We start from the raw sequence: 21,699 nt of genomic DNA, 5'->3' as shown, positions 1-21,699 counted from the left end.
TTTGTAGAGATGGAGTTTTGCCATGTTGCCCAGGCTGGTCTTGAACTCCTGGGCTCAAGCCATCCTCCCACCTCAGCCTCCCAACATGTTGGAATTACAGGCAAGAGCCACCGCGCTCAGCCCAAATTTTAAATTCAACCCCCGGCCCCCACCCCAACATGTATTGGGCATTCTCTCTTTATGACTGGGCTAAGTTTTTATATGTGTTGCTTGCCTACCTTTATAATTTCCTCCAGGACTTTTTTTTGTAAAAGTGAACAAAACAAGAGACTCTCTTGCCTTCACAGAGCCGATAAGACTATCAGCTGGTTAAGGCAGATGCTAGTCAGACAAGCACACACACAAAAAAGGGAAGTGGGAAGGGTTGGAGAGATCAGGGCAGGGCCAGTGTGCTCTGGGGTTTCAGGGAAGGGGTCCTTGCCTGAGATCTGAAGGGTGAACAAGAGTGAAAGCGTCTAGCAGGGCCAGTGGTGTTGAGGAAAATGGGATCTGGCTAAGGAGGCTGGGAGAGGCGGAGATGGACACACAGAGACAGTGAGATAAAGGCAGCCAGCAGGGGTCGGGGGTCTGGGGTGGGGTTGGGGGATGCAGTGCTGCAAGGGGGATTGAATGTTCCCAAGTACAGCCCAGCAACGAAGAAGGGTCTCAGAGGTTGGGGGACTTGCCCAAAGTCACAGCGTGGGTGTGGCTGTTTCATGATCGTGTGGTGTCTCCTGGGCTGCAAGCCCCACAAAGCTAGGGCTGTGTCTACGCTGCACACTCTGAATCCCCATGGACTCCAACTCAGGGGCTTGCGTTCAGCTCCGTGGCCGCTGCTGTACCTTTGCAAGGATGGGGAAGGCCTTGGGGATGGGGAGGCCATCACACAGGCACTTCGACTGCGTGGAGCAAAATTCTTACTCTGAACTGACTTCAGGTCTGAACAACTGCGTGCTTTGATCAAATATTTATTTTTCTGAAACAGAAACCAGAGCAGTTTTTGATTGCACCAGTCAGCTTGAACCAGTCAGCTACAATGACTTTTCTTAAGTTCTTTTTTTTTTTTTTTTTTTTTTTTTTGGGAGAGACTTCTTTTTAGCCCAGGGGGAAATCTGCTATCTGCAAAAAAGTCCTGGCCTTCGTAATGAGGCCTGAATGCTTTCCAGATCTTTATGAGAAAGATTCCACTCTTCTGTGGTTAATTCAGAGAGGTTACTAATTTCTCATACCATAGATCATTTGCTCTGTGGGAGACGACTGTGCCTCAGCCAAGATCCACTTATTATTTTTTGAACAAGTTTTTTTTTATTATCATGTTTACATAGCACTGAGGACACAACACAACGCTTGAAGCTCAGCTGTCTGATTCATACGCTGTATCGCTGCCTCTCACTTCTCACTTCCCCTCTCTACTCTACCTCTCTGCAAAAGAAGGCTTTCCCTCCAGAGCTGGCAGCTGCCCCTGGTTCTTGACAGGATGAGCAAGACAGCAGCAGTGTAAGCAGGGTCTTCACTACACTCTGAAGAGACGTGGGTATTCTGGGGGAACATGCCTTTGTTATAATATTTATTGAATGTTCACTTTTCCGGCTCTGAATAAGGAAACTTAGAGATATATTTTTTTAAAGCGATGCCCCATCAACACTTTTAGGTTGTCTCTAATGGAAAAGAGAAAAGAAAAACATTCCTTTTTGATAGACTGGGCATATCTAAGTTCAGTGTCTTGGGCGATAGGTCTATAAATAAATACTTGTTTGACCTATTTTACAGAGGTTGGAAATCTAGATTCTAGATCTGAGTGGAGCTATCAGAAACTAGGTCTGTTATCTAAAAGGCAAGAGGAAGTTGACAAGGAGAAGGAGGGTCTGAAATGACCTTTTTTTTTTTTTTGAGACAGAGTCCCGCTCTGTCCCCCAGGCTGGAGCGCAGTGATGTGATCTCAGCTCACTGCAACCTCCGCCTCCCGAGTTCAAGCGATTCTCCTGCCTCGGCCTCCCTAGTAGCTGGGATTACAGGTGCCTGCCACCACACCCAGCTAATTTTTGTATTTTTAGTAGAGGCGGGGTTTCACCATGTTGGCCAGGCTGGTCTCAAACTGCTGATTTCAGGTGATCCACCTGCCTCGGCCTCCTAAATTGCTGGGATTACAAGCATGAGCCACTGCACCCAGCCTGAAATGACCATTTTTTAATTAGATTCTTCTCTGGATCTCTCTCTTCCTCCGAAAAACAGCTTTTGCCTCCTGATGTCTTGGTGGGACTAGTGTTTTCATGGCCACATCAGGGTGGAGAAGGGCTCTCTCCCAGCCTCTCCAAAGCAGTTTTGTTCAGACATTGCTGGTTTGCATGCAGCTTTAACCAAGCCCCCCAACTCTTGACAATGGGAAACTGCTTGATGAGTGAATGTGAATGTGCATGTCCCCATCCTCCATGAGGTGAGAGGGCTTCAGCTTGCCTTTAAGTCCAGCTCTGCCTCTTACTTGCAGTGTGATTTAGGGCAAGCCACTTCACTGCCAGAGCCTCGGGCTCCCTTCATCCTTTTTAAAAGTATTCCGCCACTGATTCTGGCTCGGCTGGGTCTTTATACACCAGGCCAAAGTCCTTACTGTTGAGCTGAGATCCTGTTTGCAGAAACGGGAGGGAGGAAAGAAAAAGAAATGAGGCTGGTGGTGGTGGTGCCTGCCGTTCGTTGAGCAGTTAGAGTTGGCAGGTACCACGGGCGTATTTTTGTAGGGATTCTCCCACCTAATCTCCACGCCTGTCCAAATGGTCGATACTGCCGTTATCTCCCTGCTACAGATCAGCGAAGGGAGGCACCGAAGTGCAAAGCAGTTTGCCCGAGGGCACATAGCCGGTAAGGGGTTGATACAAACCAGATGGCATGTGTGGATGTTTACCTGCCTCTGGGTTTTGGCTTTTTGTCTTTCTTCCCCACCACGTTTCTCTTTCCACAAGGGTATGTGCCCGTTCCTATGTGCCTAGTAGCTGTACGGAATGAGATCCTCGGCCGCCGCTGTCGAATTCTCTTTGGGTATTGGTGAACGTTCATAAAACAGCATCCTCCGGGGTCACATTGTCCCTTTTGCTCTTGGACCTGGAGTTCTTTTGGTCTGTACGTGTGTATAAAACTGCATGCCCACTCCAGGGAATTCTGTGGTCTGCTTGGGGTTTTCCATTGCAGTGGCAGAGAAGACAAGGAAAAATGTCCTTCCCAGCTGCACTCCCAGGCCTGTCATTTGGAGTTGAATGGTAATGGGAGGGTTTTTGTTTTTGTTTTTTAATGGTTTATAGTATGTCTGAAGGAAAGATGTTATTAAATCAAAGATGACTTGAGAAAGGAGGGGACACAGTGCAGCTTGGACAGAGCTTCCCACTGGTGCTTTGCACAAAGCCTTTAGCCCACCTCTGCCTTGCCTTTGTGGCCTGTGGCCTCATTTCAATTCCCTATTCCACTTGATCTGACGAGGGAGGCAAGGAGTGCATGCATGTTCAACAGATAAGGAAACTGAGTCTCAGAAACCTGTCTGACTGGACGTGCACTCACGTCCTGGAGGCCTGGGCCCAGTCCGTTTTCTATTTGCCACATCTTTTTTTGTGCAACATTTATTATTTCTTCTTTATTTGTAGTTACAAAAGTGATGCTTGCTCTATATGAGTAAAATTGGAAGCAAGATGGAAATGTGTAAATAGAAAGCAAAACCCCCCAAATGCTACCCACAGTCAACAATGGGGAACTGTTTGGGGAGTCTATTAGTCTGTTTTCATGCTGCTGACAAAGACATGCCCAAGACTGGGAAGAATAAAAGGTTTAATTGGACTTACAGTTCCACTTGGCTGGGAAGGTCTCAAAATCATGGTGGGAGGCAAAAGGCACTTCTTACATGGCGGTGGCAAGAGAAAATGAGAAAGAAGCAAAAGCGGAAACTCCTGATAAACCCATCAGATCGCGTGCTTATTTACTATCGCAGGAATAGCACGGGAAAGACCGGACCCCATGATTCAATTACCTCCCCCTGGGTCCTTCCCACAACACGTTGGAATTCTGGGAGCTACAATTCAAGTTGAGATTTAGGTGGGGACACAGCCAAACCATATCAGGGAGTGAATGTGAATGTGCGTGTCCCCATCCTCCATGAAGTGAGAGGCAGTTTGGGCTTCAGCTTGTGTTTAAATCCAGTTCTGCCATTTACTTACAGCGTGATTTAGGGCAAGCCACTTCACCCAGAGCCTCCGTTTTCTTATCTGCACGATGGAGCGATTACACCTACCTTTAGTGTTGTCTAAAAGTCAGAAAGAGATGAGAGGAAGCAGGTTCCCAGCTTCACGCCTGCCATAAAACAGCAGGTCATCCTGGTTCCTTTCCCCCTGTCCCTACACCAGTGCTTCTCAAAATTTCCTCTTCAGTACTCAAAGGTGAAAGACAGTGAGGGCTCCCTGGGGTCCTCCAGGCTGGTCCCGACAGCTTGCAGCCAGCAAGGCGAGCTGGATCTCTGCAAATTTTGTCAGTTAGTAATATACGTGGGTATAACTTATTTGAAAACAATGATTTCAATGTTGAAAATTTCAAATATTTTAAACATGGAAGCTTCAGTTTGTTTTGCGGCTTCATACAGCTCCTGGCTAACCTCTGCACACCGGAGGTAGAGGGGCTGGCACACCTCCACATGCCCACAGGCCCCTGGGCGAGGCACACCTTTGCACACTCCTGGTGGGGCTGGCACACCTTCACATACCCCTGGTGGGGCTGGCACACCTTCACATACCCCTGGTGGGGCTGACACACCTTCGCACACCCTGGGGGGGACACATCTTTGCACACTACTGGAGGAGCCTGGCACAACACACATTTCTGGGGGGGGGGCAGACACACCTCTGCACACTCACTCCTGGGGGAGGCACACTTCTGCACACTTCTGGGGGCGGGGCTGGCACATCATACACTCCTGGGGAGGACCAGCACACACTTGGGGGTTTGGAACACCTGTGCACACACTGCTTGGGGGCTGGCACACCTGCTGTGCACACACTGCATGGGGGCTGGCACACTCTGCACACTCCTGAGGTCCCTATAGCCAAGCTGGGTTGGTACCGGAGCTGTTCTCCTCACCTCTTGGCACGCTTAGTAAGGGCTGGGTCCATCTGGGGGCAGACAGTGGATGTCAGCTGACCTCAGGTGACCCCCTGGAGAAACTCCCCTCGCCTGGCTCTAAAACCCTCCCGAGGACCTCCTCATTTATTTGGGTTGCTTGGTCTTTCCATCAAAAAGAAGGAAATTCCAGTGAAGTGTTTTCAGGCAGTTCTTCTCATTGAAGGGTTAACCAGATTCTTATTTTGCTCATCTTTGGAAATAAAACAATGTTTAGAACTACCCGGATCAGCAAGGCCATCTGGTGGGGAGTGTGCAGCTGCTCCCCTTTCAGTCGCGCTGCCTGTAATGGATTCATTCTAGGGTGCGTTGTGCATCTGCAGAATCATGATTTGCAGTTGGTTTTGAACGTGTGAGCTATGTGTCCACGCAAGACCTTTCTCCTCTGCCCGTCCTGAAGGACATCTGGGCTGGGCATCTTCCACTATCCTGCAACCTTTCTGCTCTTCATGAAGTCAGGTCAAAGTGGGCAGGGGGACTCTGGGGACCTGAGGGTGGACAGAGTCACCCTGCTTCTTCTGTCCCTAATCTATAGTCTCTGCGCATTATACTCTGGGCTGCTTCTTTTCATTCATTTCTCTATTTGTGTCAAGGAAAAATTATTGGACAGCAACTAGAAGGTACCACTCATCTTTGTAGTCTAAATACATGACAGCCAGAATGAGCCCTAGTCTGAAAATGGGTCACTATTTCCTGGTAGTTAAGGTTTGATGTTGCAGGTGTTTGAACCCCGAAAATGTGCAAAAAGAATAATTATAACATGTGTTAAACATCCTGGGCTCCTGAGATCACTGCACCCATGTAACAATGCTGAGCCTTCCACGTCGACTTTGAGATGAAGAGAATGAGGGTTGAACTGGTGAACAGGTTTGCCTATGGTCATGTGGCTGGTTAAACCGTGTGGCCAGTGTTCAGCCTAGGCCTTCGGTCTCCAGCTCTTCCCTAGGCCAGCTCGCTCTCCTGTATTCTGTAAGTCATTTGGGGAGGAAGTGTATAGTATTAAATTCTCTGGGCCACAGTTTCCCCATCTGTAAAATGTAAGTAGTAATTGTACTTTCCTCTTAGATTATGACATTTAAATAGAATAATCCCTATCAACCCCAGCCTGGTGTCTGGACACCAGGAAGCCCTCAACACATGTTAGCTGGCATCATTGTTGTTGTGACTCAGCAATAATGACTCTGTTCTGGATATTTGCTGGATATTTGCCATGCTTTCTGGAGCTTGTTCCCTGACTCTTTAATTTAAAAGTATTTATTGAGCACTTACTCTGTGCTATTCAGGGTTGAGCACCACTGACCTGGCCTTTTATGGAGCTTGTAGTCCAGCCTCACCTCCTTACAAGGGAGAAAGGTGGCCTGTGGGCTGAGTGATGGCTGACCGTGCTCCTCTGTGAGCCTTGAGTTCTGAGCAGGTTCCCCTACAGCTGCCAACAACAGCTTGGTTCGCCTGCTGCAGGAGAAAGATCACGGGCTTTGCAGCCACACAGACCTGCGGTTGGATTTTGGCCCCACCACTGGGGAGCCCTGTGACTCTAGGCATGTGGTTAACCCTGCTGTGCCTCAGTTTCCCACACACGACTTGGGGAATCTCAGTGCTGACCTCAGAGAGTGCCTTCAAGAAGGGACCTAGCACGGTCCTCTGCAGGTGGCAGATACTGGACTATCAGGCATTTCCTTCTTCTTTTGCCGCTATCCCTGGGGCCACTTAAAACCCTAAACTGACTCCACGTGCTGCTAAAATGCTTTGCAGCTATATGACTGTCCTCGCTTTGTTCCCTAGAGCCATTTCGGTAGACGCGTTTCACGGCACACCCCGTAAGCTCCTCTTGAGCGGCCTCTGCCTTATTGGAAAACCGGAGTCAGTAGATATACAAGCATGAGAAAATCTAGTCCCTACACTGGTGTGATTTACTGCTGGAAATAATAAAATGAGCACTCTGAAATAGTTTTTCTCCTCACTTGGTTTCAGAAAAAATTATTGATTGTGTCACAAAGACCTTTAGAGTCTTTTGTGCACATTGAAATCACTGGGGGAGAAATGCAGCATGAACATATTTGAAGTCTGTGGTCCACCCTGCCCCGTCGCTGAGAAAACCTGATTATTTTGTGCATTTCAGAGAGACTGGGACATCTGCTGTGTTTGGCCTATATCTCTGGTGGTTGCACAAGGGAGCCGGAGCTGATTGCCTTATTAGAGACCGAGCTATCACAGAGAACAGGAAAAAGACCCCATTCTCCCTCCTGCCTGCCACGGCCAGAGGCCCTGGTTCACTGAATCACGGCTGTTGTTACCATGCTTTTTCGGATTCCTGGAGCAGAGCTAGTTCTTCTGCAGATTCCCTGGGGCTAGGTGGGCTTCACGGCTGTCTTTGAAATGGGATATACAGTCCCGAATGTGGGCATTTTTCTGGAGCCTCTGGAGTCTTTGTTCTGGAGTTAGATGGGATGTTCCCAGAGGATTCAGGCTGTTCATTTTTTTGTCTGTATGACTGGACACTCTGCGGCCCAGGCCTGTACGACCGGACACGCTGCGGTCTTTGTCTTTGGAGCCCCGGCAAATGCAAGCCCTGCACATAGTAGGTGTTTAAATAAACATGTACAAAAGTGTGTGGACCACTAATCTGGAGAAAACTCTGCGTCTCTGTTGAATTAATTATCTGGCTAATAAAGCAAGCGCTGCGCCGGCTAGTCAACGCTCATTGCAAAATCACTGGCCTCTGAGCAGCCCTGAAAGACATAACAGATGAAGATAATGAGTTTTTATTAAGGAGAAATTAACTTCAAATCATACACCCCTGAGTGTTAGGGCCAAAAGGGGTAGTCCCAAATCCGTATCTTATATACGGATAAACAGAGGCCCTGAGAGATGAAGTGACGCTCAGGGTGACCAGCCAGGTTAGCGATCAGGACACCAAGCAGCTCCCTGCCTTGCTGGGGGATCCCTCCTTTGCTGCTCTGAAGTTTTAAAATGCAAATCATCATGGAAGCCACCACCTGGGCCACAGCGTGTCTGGTCATACAGGCCTGGGCCTGAGAGTGTCCGGTCCTATAGGCCTGGGCCACAGAGTGTCTGGTCGTACTGGCCTGGGTCAAAGCGTGTCCAGTCGTACTGGCTGGGCCGCAGTGTGTCCGGTCCATCAGGCCTGGGCCACAGCGTGTCTGGTCGTACAGGCCTGGGCTGCAGAGTGTCCAGTTGTACAGGCCTGGACTGCAGAGTGTCTGGTCGTACAGGCCTGGGCTGCAGAGTGTCCAGTTATACAGGCCTGGACTGCAGAGTGTCCGGTCGTACAGGCCTGGGCTGCAGAGTGTCCGGTCGTACAGGCCTGGGCTGCAGAGTGTCCGGTCGTACAGGCCTGGGCTGCAGCGTGTCCGGTCGTACAGGCCTGGGCTGCAGAGTGTCCGGTCGTACAGGCCTGGGCTGCAGAGTGTCCGGTCGTACAGGCCTGGGCTGCAGAGTGTCCGGTTGTACAGGCCTGGGCTGCAGTGTGTCCGGTCGTACAGGCCTGGGCTGCAGAGTGTCCGGTCGTACAGGCCTGGGCTGCAGAGTGTCCAGTTGTACAGGCCTGGACTGCAGAGTGTCTGATCGTACAGGCCTGGGCTGCAGAGTGTCCGGTTGTACAGGCCTGGGCTGCAGAGTGTCCGGTTGTACAGGCCTGGACTACAGAGTGTTCGGTTGTACAGGCCTGGGCTGCAGAGTGTCCGGTTGTACAGGCCTGGACTACAGAGTGTTCGGTTGTACAGGCCTGGGCTGCAGAGTGTCCGGTTGTACAGGCCTGGACTGCAGAGTGTCTGGTCGTACAGGCCTGGACTGCAGAGTGTCTGGTCGTACAGGCCTGGGCTGCAGAGTGTCCAGTTATACACAGCCCAGGCTTCTTTGATGTACAGGGACAAAATAGGAGTTGGGGGGTGTGCACTGGGGCCTGCCTCCTGTGCATGGGGCTAGTTCCATTCCTATCCATTGACTCAGCTGCAAGGGCAACTGACAAGGGACAGCCCCGCCTCTCCCTCCTCCCCTGCCCCTGCCCGCCTTGCTTTCTGTCCTTCCTTCCCCTGTCCCCACACTTGGCACCAGGCCAGCCTCTGCACATCTCTGTTCCCCCATCCCTTGTCTCTGTCCTGGGGCTGTACCCGGTCCTAGCAGGCTCTTCCCTGGCTGTAGGAGACAAGCCTGAGTGATGACTAGAGTCTGAATTGAGACAGTTTAAGACAATGCCCCAGGCCGACAAAGCGCTCAAAGGAGATTGAAGGAGGTAGGGGAGTTTCATCCCATCAGCTTCCTCCTGGGATGCTTCCCTCACCTTCCTGTCCTGTGTCTATGGGTGAGACTGCAAATCTGTTTTCTCGGAAGGGATTCCTCAGAAGATTGGAAGGGAGAAGAACACCAAGGGCCTGGAGAAGCCGCTGGACTATCTGAGGCCACGCCTGGGTGGTAGGGGTAGAGGTTAGGATGGTCTCTTCTCTTGAGGGATGGTGGAAGACTGAGTGTCAGGCCCCTGGGGCCTCTTGCCCCACCTTTCTATCATGGGCTGCATGTCCTTGGGGAAGTACAGACCACACCGGCCTTAGTTTCTCTGTAAAAGGCAGGCTGGGTGACAGGTACCCGTAGGTTTATACTGGCAAGTTGATTTGCTGGAGGCCACCTGGGTTTCGCCCTGGGTCTGAGTGTGCTCACCATCATTGTTGAGGGGTTCCGGGTGTTTCTGATTGTGAATGACTGCAGTAGAATCCTCAGGGATCCCAGGAGCTTCACCGTCTGGCATTTCCCATCTGTACAGCAGTGGCTGGTTTACCCTAGATCTTTGGGGATGGGTGCGTTTCTGGAAGGTTGGCCCTTGCTGTTGAGCACTGAAACAAGTTCTGGATGGCCACAGTCGTTTGGAGGGGGTGAGCTTTTCCAGAATTTTCCCCACAGCTGTGCCCGGCTCGCCAGAGCTATGGGCCCTGGTGACAGGGGTGCCCAAATGATCCCGGCCAGCTCAGCTTCTTAGTACGTTGTTCTACTGTAGAACTTGGGTGTTACTTCCTGCATCTGTGTGGCTACCTGCCTCTTCCAGGGCATCACCTCAGATGAGTGGCAGACAAGAAAATTGGACACCAGTGTCTGGAATTATAATATATGCACACTGAAAGCAAGTAACCCTGGAGTGGGGACCCAAGGGACTCTCCAGTAATAATGCAAGGAATCCAGGTCATGTATTGAGATGCAGGAGAGCCAGAGATCACCTCCAGCCCCCTCCTCGTTAACTCTTTTGCGGGCTCCTCAACTGCATACAGAAGCCAACTTGACACCAGGCAGACAAACAAAAGGAAAGCAAACACACTTTGTTAGTTTTACACGGACCTGGGAATCTTCACAAGAGAGTGGAGTTGAAGGTTTTAGACCTTTTAGACAAAGAACAATCAATTTCAGAAGAGATGGAACACAAGGGATCTGGTGGAGCAATATACATTTCTAGGGGAGTCTCTGGGAGATATATGGGGTGTGTAAAACCAGTGGAAGAGAAGGGTTCCTTTGTGAAGTGTATTTATCCTGGTCCATTGCAGCCCCCAGTTCCCAGGCTCTGCTGAGGAGGGCCATTTTCTCAGCCTGGCAGGGGAAGGGTACTCCTCCCAGAGGAGTCTACGGCTTGGAGTATGCAGGAAGAGACAGGTCAGCTGGCCCTGTCTGAAACTATAATTCCTCCAGTGTTTTTGACTCAAAATAATCAACATATCAATTTGGCATATTTTGGGATGGCTCATCCTTCCAAGGCTTGCAGGGTACTAGACTCTGGGTTACGCATTTTGTGTATATGACCTCATTTCTTCCTCACATTCACACTAGGAGACAGATCATTTGATTCCCATTTTACAGATGAGGAAACCTAGTCACAGAATGGTTAAATTTGTTGCCTGAGATCATTAGAGCAGCCTTAGACTTGATTCGGGTTGAAATGCAGGTCTCCCTGACTCCGAAGCCTGGCATAGTGTCTTATTTTTGACTGCTTGGAAACCGTTTTTCCTACATCCCATCTTTCTACCTGTCAGGCCTGCGAGCCCAAGCCAAGCCATCGCATCCCCTGTGACTTGCACATATATACGCCCAGATGGCCTGAAGTAACTGAAGAATCACAAAAGAAGTGAAAATGCCTTGTCCTGCCTTAACTGATGACATTCCACCACAAAAGAAGTGAAAATGGCTGGTCCTTGCCTTAACTGATGACATTACCTTGTGAAAGTCCTTTTCCTGGCTCATCCTGGCTCAAAAATCTCCCCCACTGAGCACCTTGCGACCCCCACTCCTGCCCGCCAGAGAACAAATCCCCTTGGACTGTAATTTTCCTTTATCTACCCAACTCCTATAAAACAGACCCACCCTTATCTCCCTTCGCTGACTCTCTTTTGGGACTCAGCCCGCCTGCACCCAGGTGATTAAAAAGCTTTATTGCTCACACAAAACCTGTTTGGTGGCCTCTTCACACGGACGTACATGACACTACCAAGTTGAGAATCAGTGAGCTCAGAATACGGGGAAGGCGCTGGCTGCATATTATAGAGATCTGGTCTTGGGGAAATGCCTGTTTATTATGGATATGGCTTACGGACTAAAATAATAGCATTGAATGTACTTTGTATGCATGTAAGGTGGTTGTGATTAACCAAAAGTAATGTTGATGATGAACTTAAAAGACAGTTAAGTGTGCTTTAAAAATAAGCTTAAAAACTGCCTGGGTTTTGTATGCACAGATTTTGGGCCGGCCAGGAAGATCCCCCAGATCGTGGTTTGAGAATACCTGTTTTAGACAAAGCACGAGTGACGCGTCCCAGGCATCAGGAAAGATGAAATCTGGCAAGGAAACCATAAGGATCAGATTACAGGAAAGGCTTGCTCAGGGAGAGGAAGGAAGCAAGGAAGAAATTAGTAACTGAAAAGAGGCAAGGAGGAAGGCCTCTTCATCAGGAGGCGGGGGAGTGTGGGCCGGTTGTTTGGATATCTAAAACAAAACAGCTGTGGTTGTCATACACACACATTTTGTCAGAAAATAACCTGGTGTGTTATTTTCCGATGTTTCAGCCATTGTGTCTTGATTCAGGAACAGCTCCCTTCTGAGTTTCTTTTTGTTTGTTTTTGAGAGAGGGGCTCATTCTGTTGCACAGCTGGTGCAGTGGTGTGATCACGACTCACTGCAGCCACAACCTCCCCAGGCTCAAGCAATCCTCCCACCTCAGCCTCCCGAGTAGCTGGGACTACAGGTGTGCACCACCACACCCAGCTAATTTTTGTATTTTTTATAGAGACGGGGTTTTGCCATGTTGCCCAAGCTGGTCTAGAACCCCTGGGCTTGAGTCATCCGACTGCCTAGTGCTGGGATGACAGGCGTGAGCCACTGCGCCCAGCCTCCCCTCTGAATTTCCATTATCATGTTGGCATATCTACTGCTGGTGGTAGCCAGCCTCCAGGAGGCAGAGGTTGCGGTGAGCTGAGATCACACCACTGCACTCCAGCCTGGGCGACAGAGTGAGACTCTGTCTCGAAAAAAAAAAAAAAAGAAAAAGAAAAATCGACCCTTTATTATTTCTCTGCTGTCTTTAGGAATTGGCTGAGATCCAGTGGGTGTTGGCTGCTCTGGGTGGGCTCAGCCAGGTGGCCCTGCTCCACCTGTCTCAACTCCTCCTGGCCAAGCAAGGGTGCAAGAGGACAAATGAGTACACAGGACATGTCTGAGGGCCTGGCATGTGCCAGCCCTAAGCCCACTTCTGCCTCATTCTGCTGGCCAAAGCAAGCCACCCAACTCAAACCAAAGGGTGGAGAAATACATCACTGCTGCAGCTGAAGGCCCTCCAAAGTGGCAAAGAATGTGAACAAGGGGAAGAAGAAAAACTTGAGACCAATAATGCAATCTATGGTAAAGAGTAATAAATAACTATTTATGAAATTCCCACTGTGGGCCAGCACTGTGCATCTGTAATACCAGCTAACATTTATTGAGCACTAACTATGGGCCAGACACTTTTTTTTTTTTTTTTTTTTTTTTTGGCGGACTCTTGCTGTGTTGCCCAGGCTGGAGTGCAGTGGCACAATCTTGGCTCACTGCAACCTCTGCCTCCTGGATTCAAATGATTCTCCTACCTCAGCCTCCTGAGTAGTTTGGATTACAGGCATGCGCCACCACTCCCTAATTTTTGTATTTTTGGTTGAGATGGGGTTTCACCATGTTGGTCAGTCTGGTGTCGAACTCCTGACCTTGTGATCCACCCGCCTCGGCCTCCCAAAGTGCTAGGATTACAGGCATGAGCCACTGCGCTCAGCCGGGCCAGATACTCTTTTAAGTACCTTGCATGAATGAGTTCACTAGGTGCTTACAGCACTTCCGTGACACAGGTCCTGTGATTATTCCTAAGTTGTATCCAAGGAAATGGGGAGAAGAGATGTTTAATGTCTTGTTCAAGATCAAACCTGGGCAGCCTGGCTCCAGCACTTGGGCTCTGAACTCCAATGCTGTACGTGATCTGTTGCTAGCAGGGACTTCTTTTGAAAATACAGAGGCCCAGAAACCTTAAGTGATTTTCCCAAGGCCACTGGGTGGACATGGACTTGGAATCCTAACCCATGTGACTGCTGTGTTCTCTCCACTATGCTATGGGCCAGTGAATGTTGTGATGTGGCTTTATTCTGCTTATTGACTGGATGTGATCAAAACTGTCAACGTCCAGGTAGAAGACTGAATCTGATGATTTACAATTTGTACAGAACTCTTCAGTCTTGTTGGCTTTCTTCTCAGTCTCAGCAACAACCTTCTGTCTTCGAGCTACATGTGAAAAATGTTCCTTCTCCTACTTGTTGATTAATATTCCTTGAAAAAATGTATTTCCATATATATAGCCTAAAGAGGAATGTCAGCAGTTAGACATACTAATCAGAAGAAGGCTTTGTGTTTTAGTAAAGGTTAATTAAGAGCCATTGAATTTTTTTCCTTAAAACATAAAGGTAAAATAATGTAATTAGCTATTTTTTTCCCTCTCTCTCCCCAGAGGGCAGATGTAAATGTTCTACCAAAATGAAGCTATTTATTTAAATCCATCCAGATTTCTTCTGAAGTTTCATACATCTTTCCTCTGCTATATCAGCTTATAGCTACAATAATTTAATAAGTTTTTCCTAGGGTGAAATTGGATGCCCTTTATCGATCTTACACTGAGGGGGCATTCAATTACTTAATCTAAAGTGGTATTTCTGGGTCTCTCAATTACAATTTTGTTATAAATGGCTTGCTAATGATGCTTGGGTGCATAGGTTAATAGGGGGTGTCCAAGCAAGGGCTGGGTAATTGAACACTTTCTATTTTGGGACCCGTTATCTGATTTCTCTCCTGGTGCCAGGTTCCCACAGTGATGGTCTGCATCCATCAGGCTCAGAATTGAGCCCAGGTGGGAAGTAATCTCACTGAAATGTACACCTGAATCCTTTGGTTTAATACATGAACAGAAGCGCCAAGGGCCCCGTCTTGTCTGAGTCGACCGGCACCAAACGTGGACATTCCAGACAGGTGAAGTGCAGGGGCATACATGACTCCTTTCTGAAGGAGGAACCACTTGAGTGTTAGGTTTCTGAATGACTGTGCTTGGGATAATTTGTGGCCTATGGAAAAGGCCAGATAAGGAACATAACAGCAATCCATTTTCCTTTCAATACCACCCCATTACTTGGATTTTTCTTCCCTGAGTTATGCTCTTTAGTAATTATACATAGTATGAAAATTCTTTTGAGGTCAGGCATGGTGCCTCATGCCTGTAATCCCAGCACTTTGGGAGGCCAAGGCGGGCTGGATCACTTGAGGCGAGGAGTTCGAGACTAGCCTGGCCAATGTGGTGAAACTCCGTCTCTACTAAAAATGCAAAAATTAGCCAGGCGCGGTGGTGTGTGCCTGTAATCTCAGTACATCGGAAGCTGAGACAGGAGAATCGCTTGAACCTGGGAGGCAGAGGTTGAAGTGAGCCAAGATCGTGCCACTACACTCCAGCCTGGGCCACAGAGTGAGACTCCATCTCAAAAAAAAAAAAAAGAATATATAGTGTGCCTCCCTTTTTGCACTTGAGCAAATCCCACCCCTGACTTTGGCCTTCAAGATACAGAGCCTGGTCCCTGCCTCCTCTCCCATTGGGTTTCCACCCCCACTACTGGCCTACGCTGCCAGTAGCCCTCATGGGTTGGGACTCCCCACAGCATCTCTCTACAGGGCCTTTGCTTCCCCTGGTCTCCATGTGACTGGCTTCCTTCTTGTCATTCAGGTTTCTCCTCCAATGTCCCTGTGAAATCAGGTCTTCCCTGTCACCCTGTGTATCATACCTCCCACTCCTCTAAGGCAGTGACTCTAACCCAGGGGTGATTATGCACCCCAGGGGACATTGACAATGCCTGGAGACGTTTTTAGTTGTGACATCTCAGGGGAACGGGTGCTATGGCATCCAGTGGGTAGAGGCCAGGGTGCTGCTAAGCATCCTACGCAGGACAGCCCTGACAACAAAGAATGGGCCATCCTAGGATGGCACAAAGAATTCCAAAACCCTGTTCCAATGGTTTTATTGTTCTCTCCCCTTTTTCTTTATTCTTTTCTGCATAGCCTTTATCTAGCAGCATCTGGGATTATCTTATTCATTTGGGACTTCTTTATAGCCTGTGCCCTGCAACCCCTACCCCTGGTGGTACACAAGCTCCACTTGGGAACAGAACTCCTCTCTGGGTCAGCCCTGCACCACTCGCACCCGTCAGGGGAGGGCTCGTCTGGAAGCCGCCGGGCTCTAGGGCCTTCACTTACAAGGGATTCACCTGGCCTTCAGATTGCTTGTCCATCTTACTGCATGTTTGACATACTATACAGTGGCTATCGATTTTGGTAAAAACTTGTAAATGTGAGGTAGTTTTATGTTTTTTCTCAGAGAGGACCCCCCTTCCCACCCCAGCCCAGGGGTGTTTTCCAACACCAGCAAATCCTCCAACTCCAGAACCTAACTGATTATCCTACCATTCAATTCAAGTCTGCCCCTACCAGAGGCAGACTCTACAGGTTTGAGGGCTTGGTCCCACCAGACTGCTCCACTTCAGATGCCAGTCCCAAGTACTGGGTCCCCAGGTTACCCATGCTTCTGTCCAAATTGGCTACAAAGGCAAGAGAGTCCCACAACCTCCTCAGGTTCAGTAATTCTCTAGAATGACTCACAGAACTCAGGAGAGTGCTTGGCTCATCATCAGTCTATTATAGGATACAATGCAGAAACAGCCAGCAGATGAGACGCATGGGGTGAGGTATGTTGGAGGAAGGTGTGTAGAGCTTCCATGCCCTCTCCCTCCATTCCACCTTCCCAGCACCTCGAAGGGTCCACCAACCTGGAAGCTGCCTGAGCCCAGTGGTTTAGGGGTTTTGATGGCAGTTTCATTACAAAGGCATGATTGGTTAAATCATTGGCCACTGGTGATTGACTTCATCTGCAGCCCTTCTTCCCGACCTGGAGTTTGGGGGGTTTGCTGAAAGCTGCTAACTGAGGCTTGGTCTTTCTGGTGACCAGCCCTCAGCCTGGAGCTATCCTGGCCTGCAAAGGGTCACCGCATCAGGATACACTCAGATATGGCTGAAAGGGGCTTGTCATGAATGACGACAGGTGCTTCTCTCACCCCATCACTCAGAAAAATTCCAAGGATTTTAGCACCTGTGTACCAGTACCCAAGGATAGAGACCAAATACTCATCTCTTTATTTCCACATCACATCCCTCATCTTGTATTGGCTTTTGGCTGGCCTCCCCCTAACTGGACATGTGCAACACTCAGCTGTTCTTCAAAAGATATTTGTTGAACAGATGAATGAACGAATGAAAGAATGCTAGGAGCTGAGAAAACACTGTATCTGAGTGTTTTGCTAAGGTTCTTGCAGCCTCTCAAATTGCCTCCTCAGTTCTTTCTGTTTAGGAAGCAGGACTTGCAGAGGCTGGGCTGGTTGGAGGGGGCGGCTGCCCGGCAGACATGCTCTGTGGACCCGGTCCGGGCACCCCATCTTCCCTCCTCTCTGTTGAGACTGTCAGCTGCTCATGTTTTCGCTTTGCTTGAAATGAGCTTCCCCTGCCCTTGTTTAGGAATGTTTTGCCCATTCGTTTGGGTCCAGATTATGTACATTCCTGTCTTGGAGCTTCAAAGTCCGTGTTTTGTTTGCTTTTTAAAGAATCTAATTCGATCTTCTGCAGCAGAAAGACAGGAGGGTGTGAATTCCCTCCCTGCTGAGCTGCTGGTTGGAGTCTCATTTTTAACCCCGGCTTGGCCCTGTCTTGGACATGTGAAAAAATGTTTTCTTGGCCTTAATGATGGAGTTTCCAAGTAGGGGATCTTGCCCTTTTGTTTCTTTAGTTTGGAAGAATTGTTTGTAGCAAGCGATGGGTCAGGGGTGGTTGAGCAAGTTTGAAGCAGAGGTTGAGTCTTGAGGTTTCTGACATGTCCTTTCAGCTGCCCTCATGTCCCTCCAGCTGCCCTCAGGGATAAGAGATGGGGGTAGGGCCTGAGATGTCCGGCCTGGCTTCCCAGAACTGGCCCCTTCTGCATCCCCGCCCCGGCGCCTCTGCAGGACTCAGGTCTCAGCCTCTACTGACCAGCCTTTCTCAAACTGGCTCCTTGATACCCTAGTGAGATTCCTTGGCCAATTATGTACTTACAACTTTGTGTATTATATTCCTCTCTTGTGGATTCACAGGGCTTATTAGCATATCAAAGGCCCTGAAAAGTTCGGCTGTAAAGAATTCTGTGTAATTTTGTCCATTCCACATTTTCTCCAAATAATTTAAGCATGGAACACTCACCAACGGCAAGCGGAACATTTTGTGGGAGGAAGACGTTTTGGGAAACACACAGCTTGGCTATTTCTTGGCCACCATATTTTGAGAAAACACGAGGTTTTCAGTCCAAGGGGCATGAACATTTCTTCTGTTGAGTTCTGATTGTTTAATTCTTCAGCCAGTACATGGAGATCTTGATGCGGGGTTAGTTAATGCCGCCTCTATGGACACAGTGAGGGTTGTTTGAGGCATGGCGTGTGTAGAGTTGGAGATGAATCTACTACTCTTGGATAATTTTCAATTGCTAAAGAATAATCATGTGGTATAGGATCTTTCATCTTTGATCCCATTTCAAATGTTTTTGGCATTCACTGACAATGAAAAATCATAGTAGTAGTTGATGATGCTATTGTTATCAATGCTATCTACCTTTTATGGTATGCTAAATATGTGTCAGGCATTATTCAAACTCTTTACATGTAGTAGCTAATTTAGTACCTGTTAAGGTGCCCTATTTTCCTAATTTTGCTATTGAGGAAACCAAAGCTCAGAGAGGTTATGTGGCTTGCTCAGGGTCACACAGCCAATTAGTGGTGATCTACCACTGCCAGAAACTAAGTAGGTCTCCTTTTTTGCTTATCCATGGCTCTTTTTATGACATCTACAAAGAAGTGTCATTTGGGCAACAATATATTTTATAACCACAGGATTCTATTAATGGGTTTTTAAGAATCATATCTTGCTCGAGATGATGAAAATGAAAAATTATGTCAGGGTCTGAAGCTCTGTGCCACTCGAGGGAATACTATACATTGGATTTAATTGCTTAATAACTTAAAGTCAAGTGGTTTTTTAATATGATACATTCTACTGAAGGAGAGACTCATTTCATTGTTTCTAAATTTTCATTAACTTTTGCTTCCTAATCTGATAATAAAGGTTAACTCTAAGAAAGAGACTGCTGATGCCAGCGAGAGGGAAAAAACACATTTTCTCTGCCTGCTCCCATTCTAACCATCCTCCTTAGTATTCTTGAGATTTTTCATTGACTGAAAAGCACTGATATTTCAATTCATCCCTCAAATTTGTAGTCATTGACTGTGCATGAATCTGAGAATGATCACAACATCCTGGGATTCAGAGATCCTGTAACTGAGATATATCAAGGCAGAGGGATTAGGGGAGATGTGGACCATGCACAATGTGAGATGTTTGATGTGGCGCTGGTGGTGCTGGAATTGGGACCATGTTCGGTGGCAGAGATTGAGCCCCAAAGCCAACTGCAAGGACCTGAAACCTCTTCCTTTATCCTCATGATTTTCTATGACTTGCTTAGAACCAGGCTGGCTTGGCTGGACTTAGAGGTGGAAAAGAGAGTGAGCATCTGTCTCTGGTTGGAGGATGAGCTTTGGGTTATCGCTATTACCACACAATGTAATAAAGCCTCTTGTCTTTTTGTGTAGGAAATCTGGCATTTTTTAAAGTTTGCGCCCCACAAAGAGGAAATATTCCAAAGGTACTCAGGATGTAAAAGTGGAGATCTTCACAGATGCCTCCGTGGATGGCATGGCAATCCATCCATCAGTGAAAAGACCATGATTTCTTTTAATTTTTTGTGTGTTTCCATATTCCCCAGTGAGAATTCTTCCACCTTTTTTTGTGCCATGGGAAAAACCTGAAGGGCAGGCAGAGCTGCTCCCGAACTAGTGACCTTCTCCAAGGTTGCAGAGGCTCTTGTAGAACATGACTCTGGGACATCACTTCCTTTTGTTTTCTTTCGGAGCTGAACCAAAGAATGTGCGTCCTCTTTCTCTAGTGCTGTGGTGTGTGCTTATTTTTGTATTTGTGCTTTCCATCCATCTTATGTAATCACAAGGCATCCTTAAGGTTTTCCGGCACAATTTGTGGACATCCAGACTCCTGGGGGGACCACCACCCATGGCTCGGTAAGCCCAGGGCACTGGCACTACCATGAGGCACTGCATTAATTGCTGCATACAGCTGTTACCCGACGGTGCACACAAGCACCAGGTCAACTGCCGAGGGGGCCCCCACCACGGTCACCAGGCGTGCCCCACGTGCAAAGGAGAAAACAAAATTCTGTTTCGTGTGGACAGTAAGCAGATGAACTTGCTTGCTGTTCTCGAAGTGAGGACTGAAGGGAACGAGAACTGGGGTGGGTTTATGTGCTTCAAGAAGGGGAAGCGATGTAGCCTCGTTTTTGGACTGATAATAATGACCTTGGTAATGGCTTCTTACATCCTTTCTGGGGCCCACCAAGAGCTTCTGATCTCATCACCTTTCCATTACGGAGGCTTCCCCAGCAACCCCAGCTTGATGGACAGCGAAAACCCAAGCGACACAAAAGAACATCATCATCAATCCTCTGTAAATAACATTTCATACGTGAAGGACTATCCAAGCATTAAATTAATTATCAACAGCATCACAGCTAGGATTGAGTTCACGACCAGACAACTCCCAGACTTAGAAGACCTTAAGAAGCAGGAGTTGCATGTGAGTAGCTTTGTGCTAATCTTGACTGATTGGTTGATTTTTAGAAATGAGTGCTTTTCTTTCTATCACCATCTTTGGGAACACAGAAGGAAAATGACTGAAAAATGTCTCAGATGTAGCAAGGATCATTTGACAGCCTTATGGATTTGAATGCACTGAAAGAGTGATGTTTGCTTATGCTATGGAGTGCCAGGAAGGGAATCTGCTGTCCTGAACGCTGGGTTAGGCATGTTCAAGGGCCGCCGGCTCTCATTATTTCATTCCAGAACTTCTTGCTTGACATGTGATCGTGGTAGTTAAAAGTTGCTTTTGCAGATCACCATCATTTGGGATTTTAAAGCTGCGTTAAATTTGATTTTCTGCTTCTATTCTATATTTTAATCTCTAACGGCAATTTAAATATACAACTAGTAAAAAGATTGTTTAATTACCATGTGTGCGTGTGTGTTGTGTGTCAGAAAGGTAAATTATGGTTGGATGGATTTTAATTAAACTTTTATTCTTTAACTTTAATCAAAATAATCTTTATTTTGGATTATCTTTAATCCAAGTTTTTTTTGTGGGGGGGGGGAGGGGCGGGGGTGAGGAAAGCACAGTCATTGACCGTCTACCAAGTTTTGCTTTATTTGTTAGTCATTGTCAAACAGGTCGAATTTGAAGACGGTCGTCAGTCTCAGGGCATGTTCCCATTGCGGGTAGATTGTGTCTTTGCTCACTTTCCCCTCCTCGGTGTCTCTCCTCCTCTGTTTCCTTGCAGATGTTTTCAGTCATCCCCAATAAATTCCTTCCAAACAGTAAGAGCCCCTGTTGGTACGAGGAGTTCTCGGGGCGGAACACCACAGACCCGTACCTCACCAACTCCTACGTGCTCTACTCCAAGCGCTTCCGCTCCACCTTCGACGCGCTGCGCAAGGCCTTCTGGGGCCACCTGGCGCACGCGCACGGGAAGCACTTCCGCTTGCGCTGCCTGCCGCACTTCTACATCATAGGGCAGCCTAAGTGCGGGACCACAGACCTCTATGACCGCCTGCGGCTGCACCCTGAGGTCAAGTTCTCCGCCATCAAGGAGCCACACTGGTGGACCCGGAAGCGGTTTGGTGAGTGCCGGGTCCCAGGGCTCCTGTCTGGTCTCGTTCCATCATTCGTTCATTCCTCCCGCAACGTTAGCGCTGGGGTTGGGGGGCGAGGGCCGCAGAAAGAGATTGCACAATTCCCTTGTTAGGAGGCTGTTCCCAGGCAGAGACCCAGCACTGGAACCC

General features: G+C 48.2%; 1 protein-coding gene across 7 annotated transcripts in view; it reads left to right on the top strand.

Moving 5' to 3' along the window:
• CHST15 (carbohydrate sulfotransferase 15) overlaps positions 1-21,699 on the top strand; it is an 85,220-nt gene that overhangs the window by 28,003 nt on the left and 35,518 nt on the right. For 6 of the 7 annotated variants that reach the window (XM_015148396.3, XM_077947812.1, XM_028826975.2 and 3 more), the window contains 2 exons: positions 19,387-20,440; positions 21,198-21,537. In XM_015148396.3, the coding sequence (XP_015003882.1) occupies positions 19,895-20,440; positions 21,198-21,537 (886 nt within the window). In that variant the 5' untranslated portion in view covers positions 19,387-19,894. Of the gene's footprint in view, positions 1-1,328; positions 1,477-19,386; positions 20,441-21,197; positions 21,538-21,699 lie in introns of those variants that run through there. The other variant, XM_077947809.1, reaches the window with a different exon arrangement.

Source organism: Macaca mulatta, chromosome 9, assembly GCF_049350105.2.
Source record: "Macaca mulatta isolate MMU2019108-1 chromosome 9, T2T-MMU8v2.0, whole genome shotgun sequence".
Classification (NCBI taxonomy): domain Eukaryota; kingdom Metazoa; phylum Chordata; class Mammalia; order Primates; family Cercopithecidae; genus Macaca; species Macaca mulatta.
This window is presented reverse-complemented; position numbering and strand designations above follow the sequence as displayed.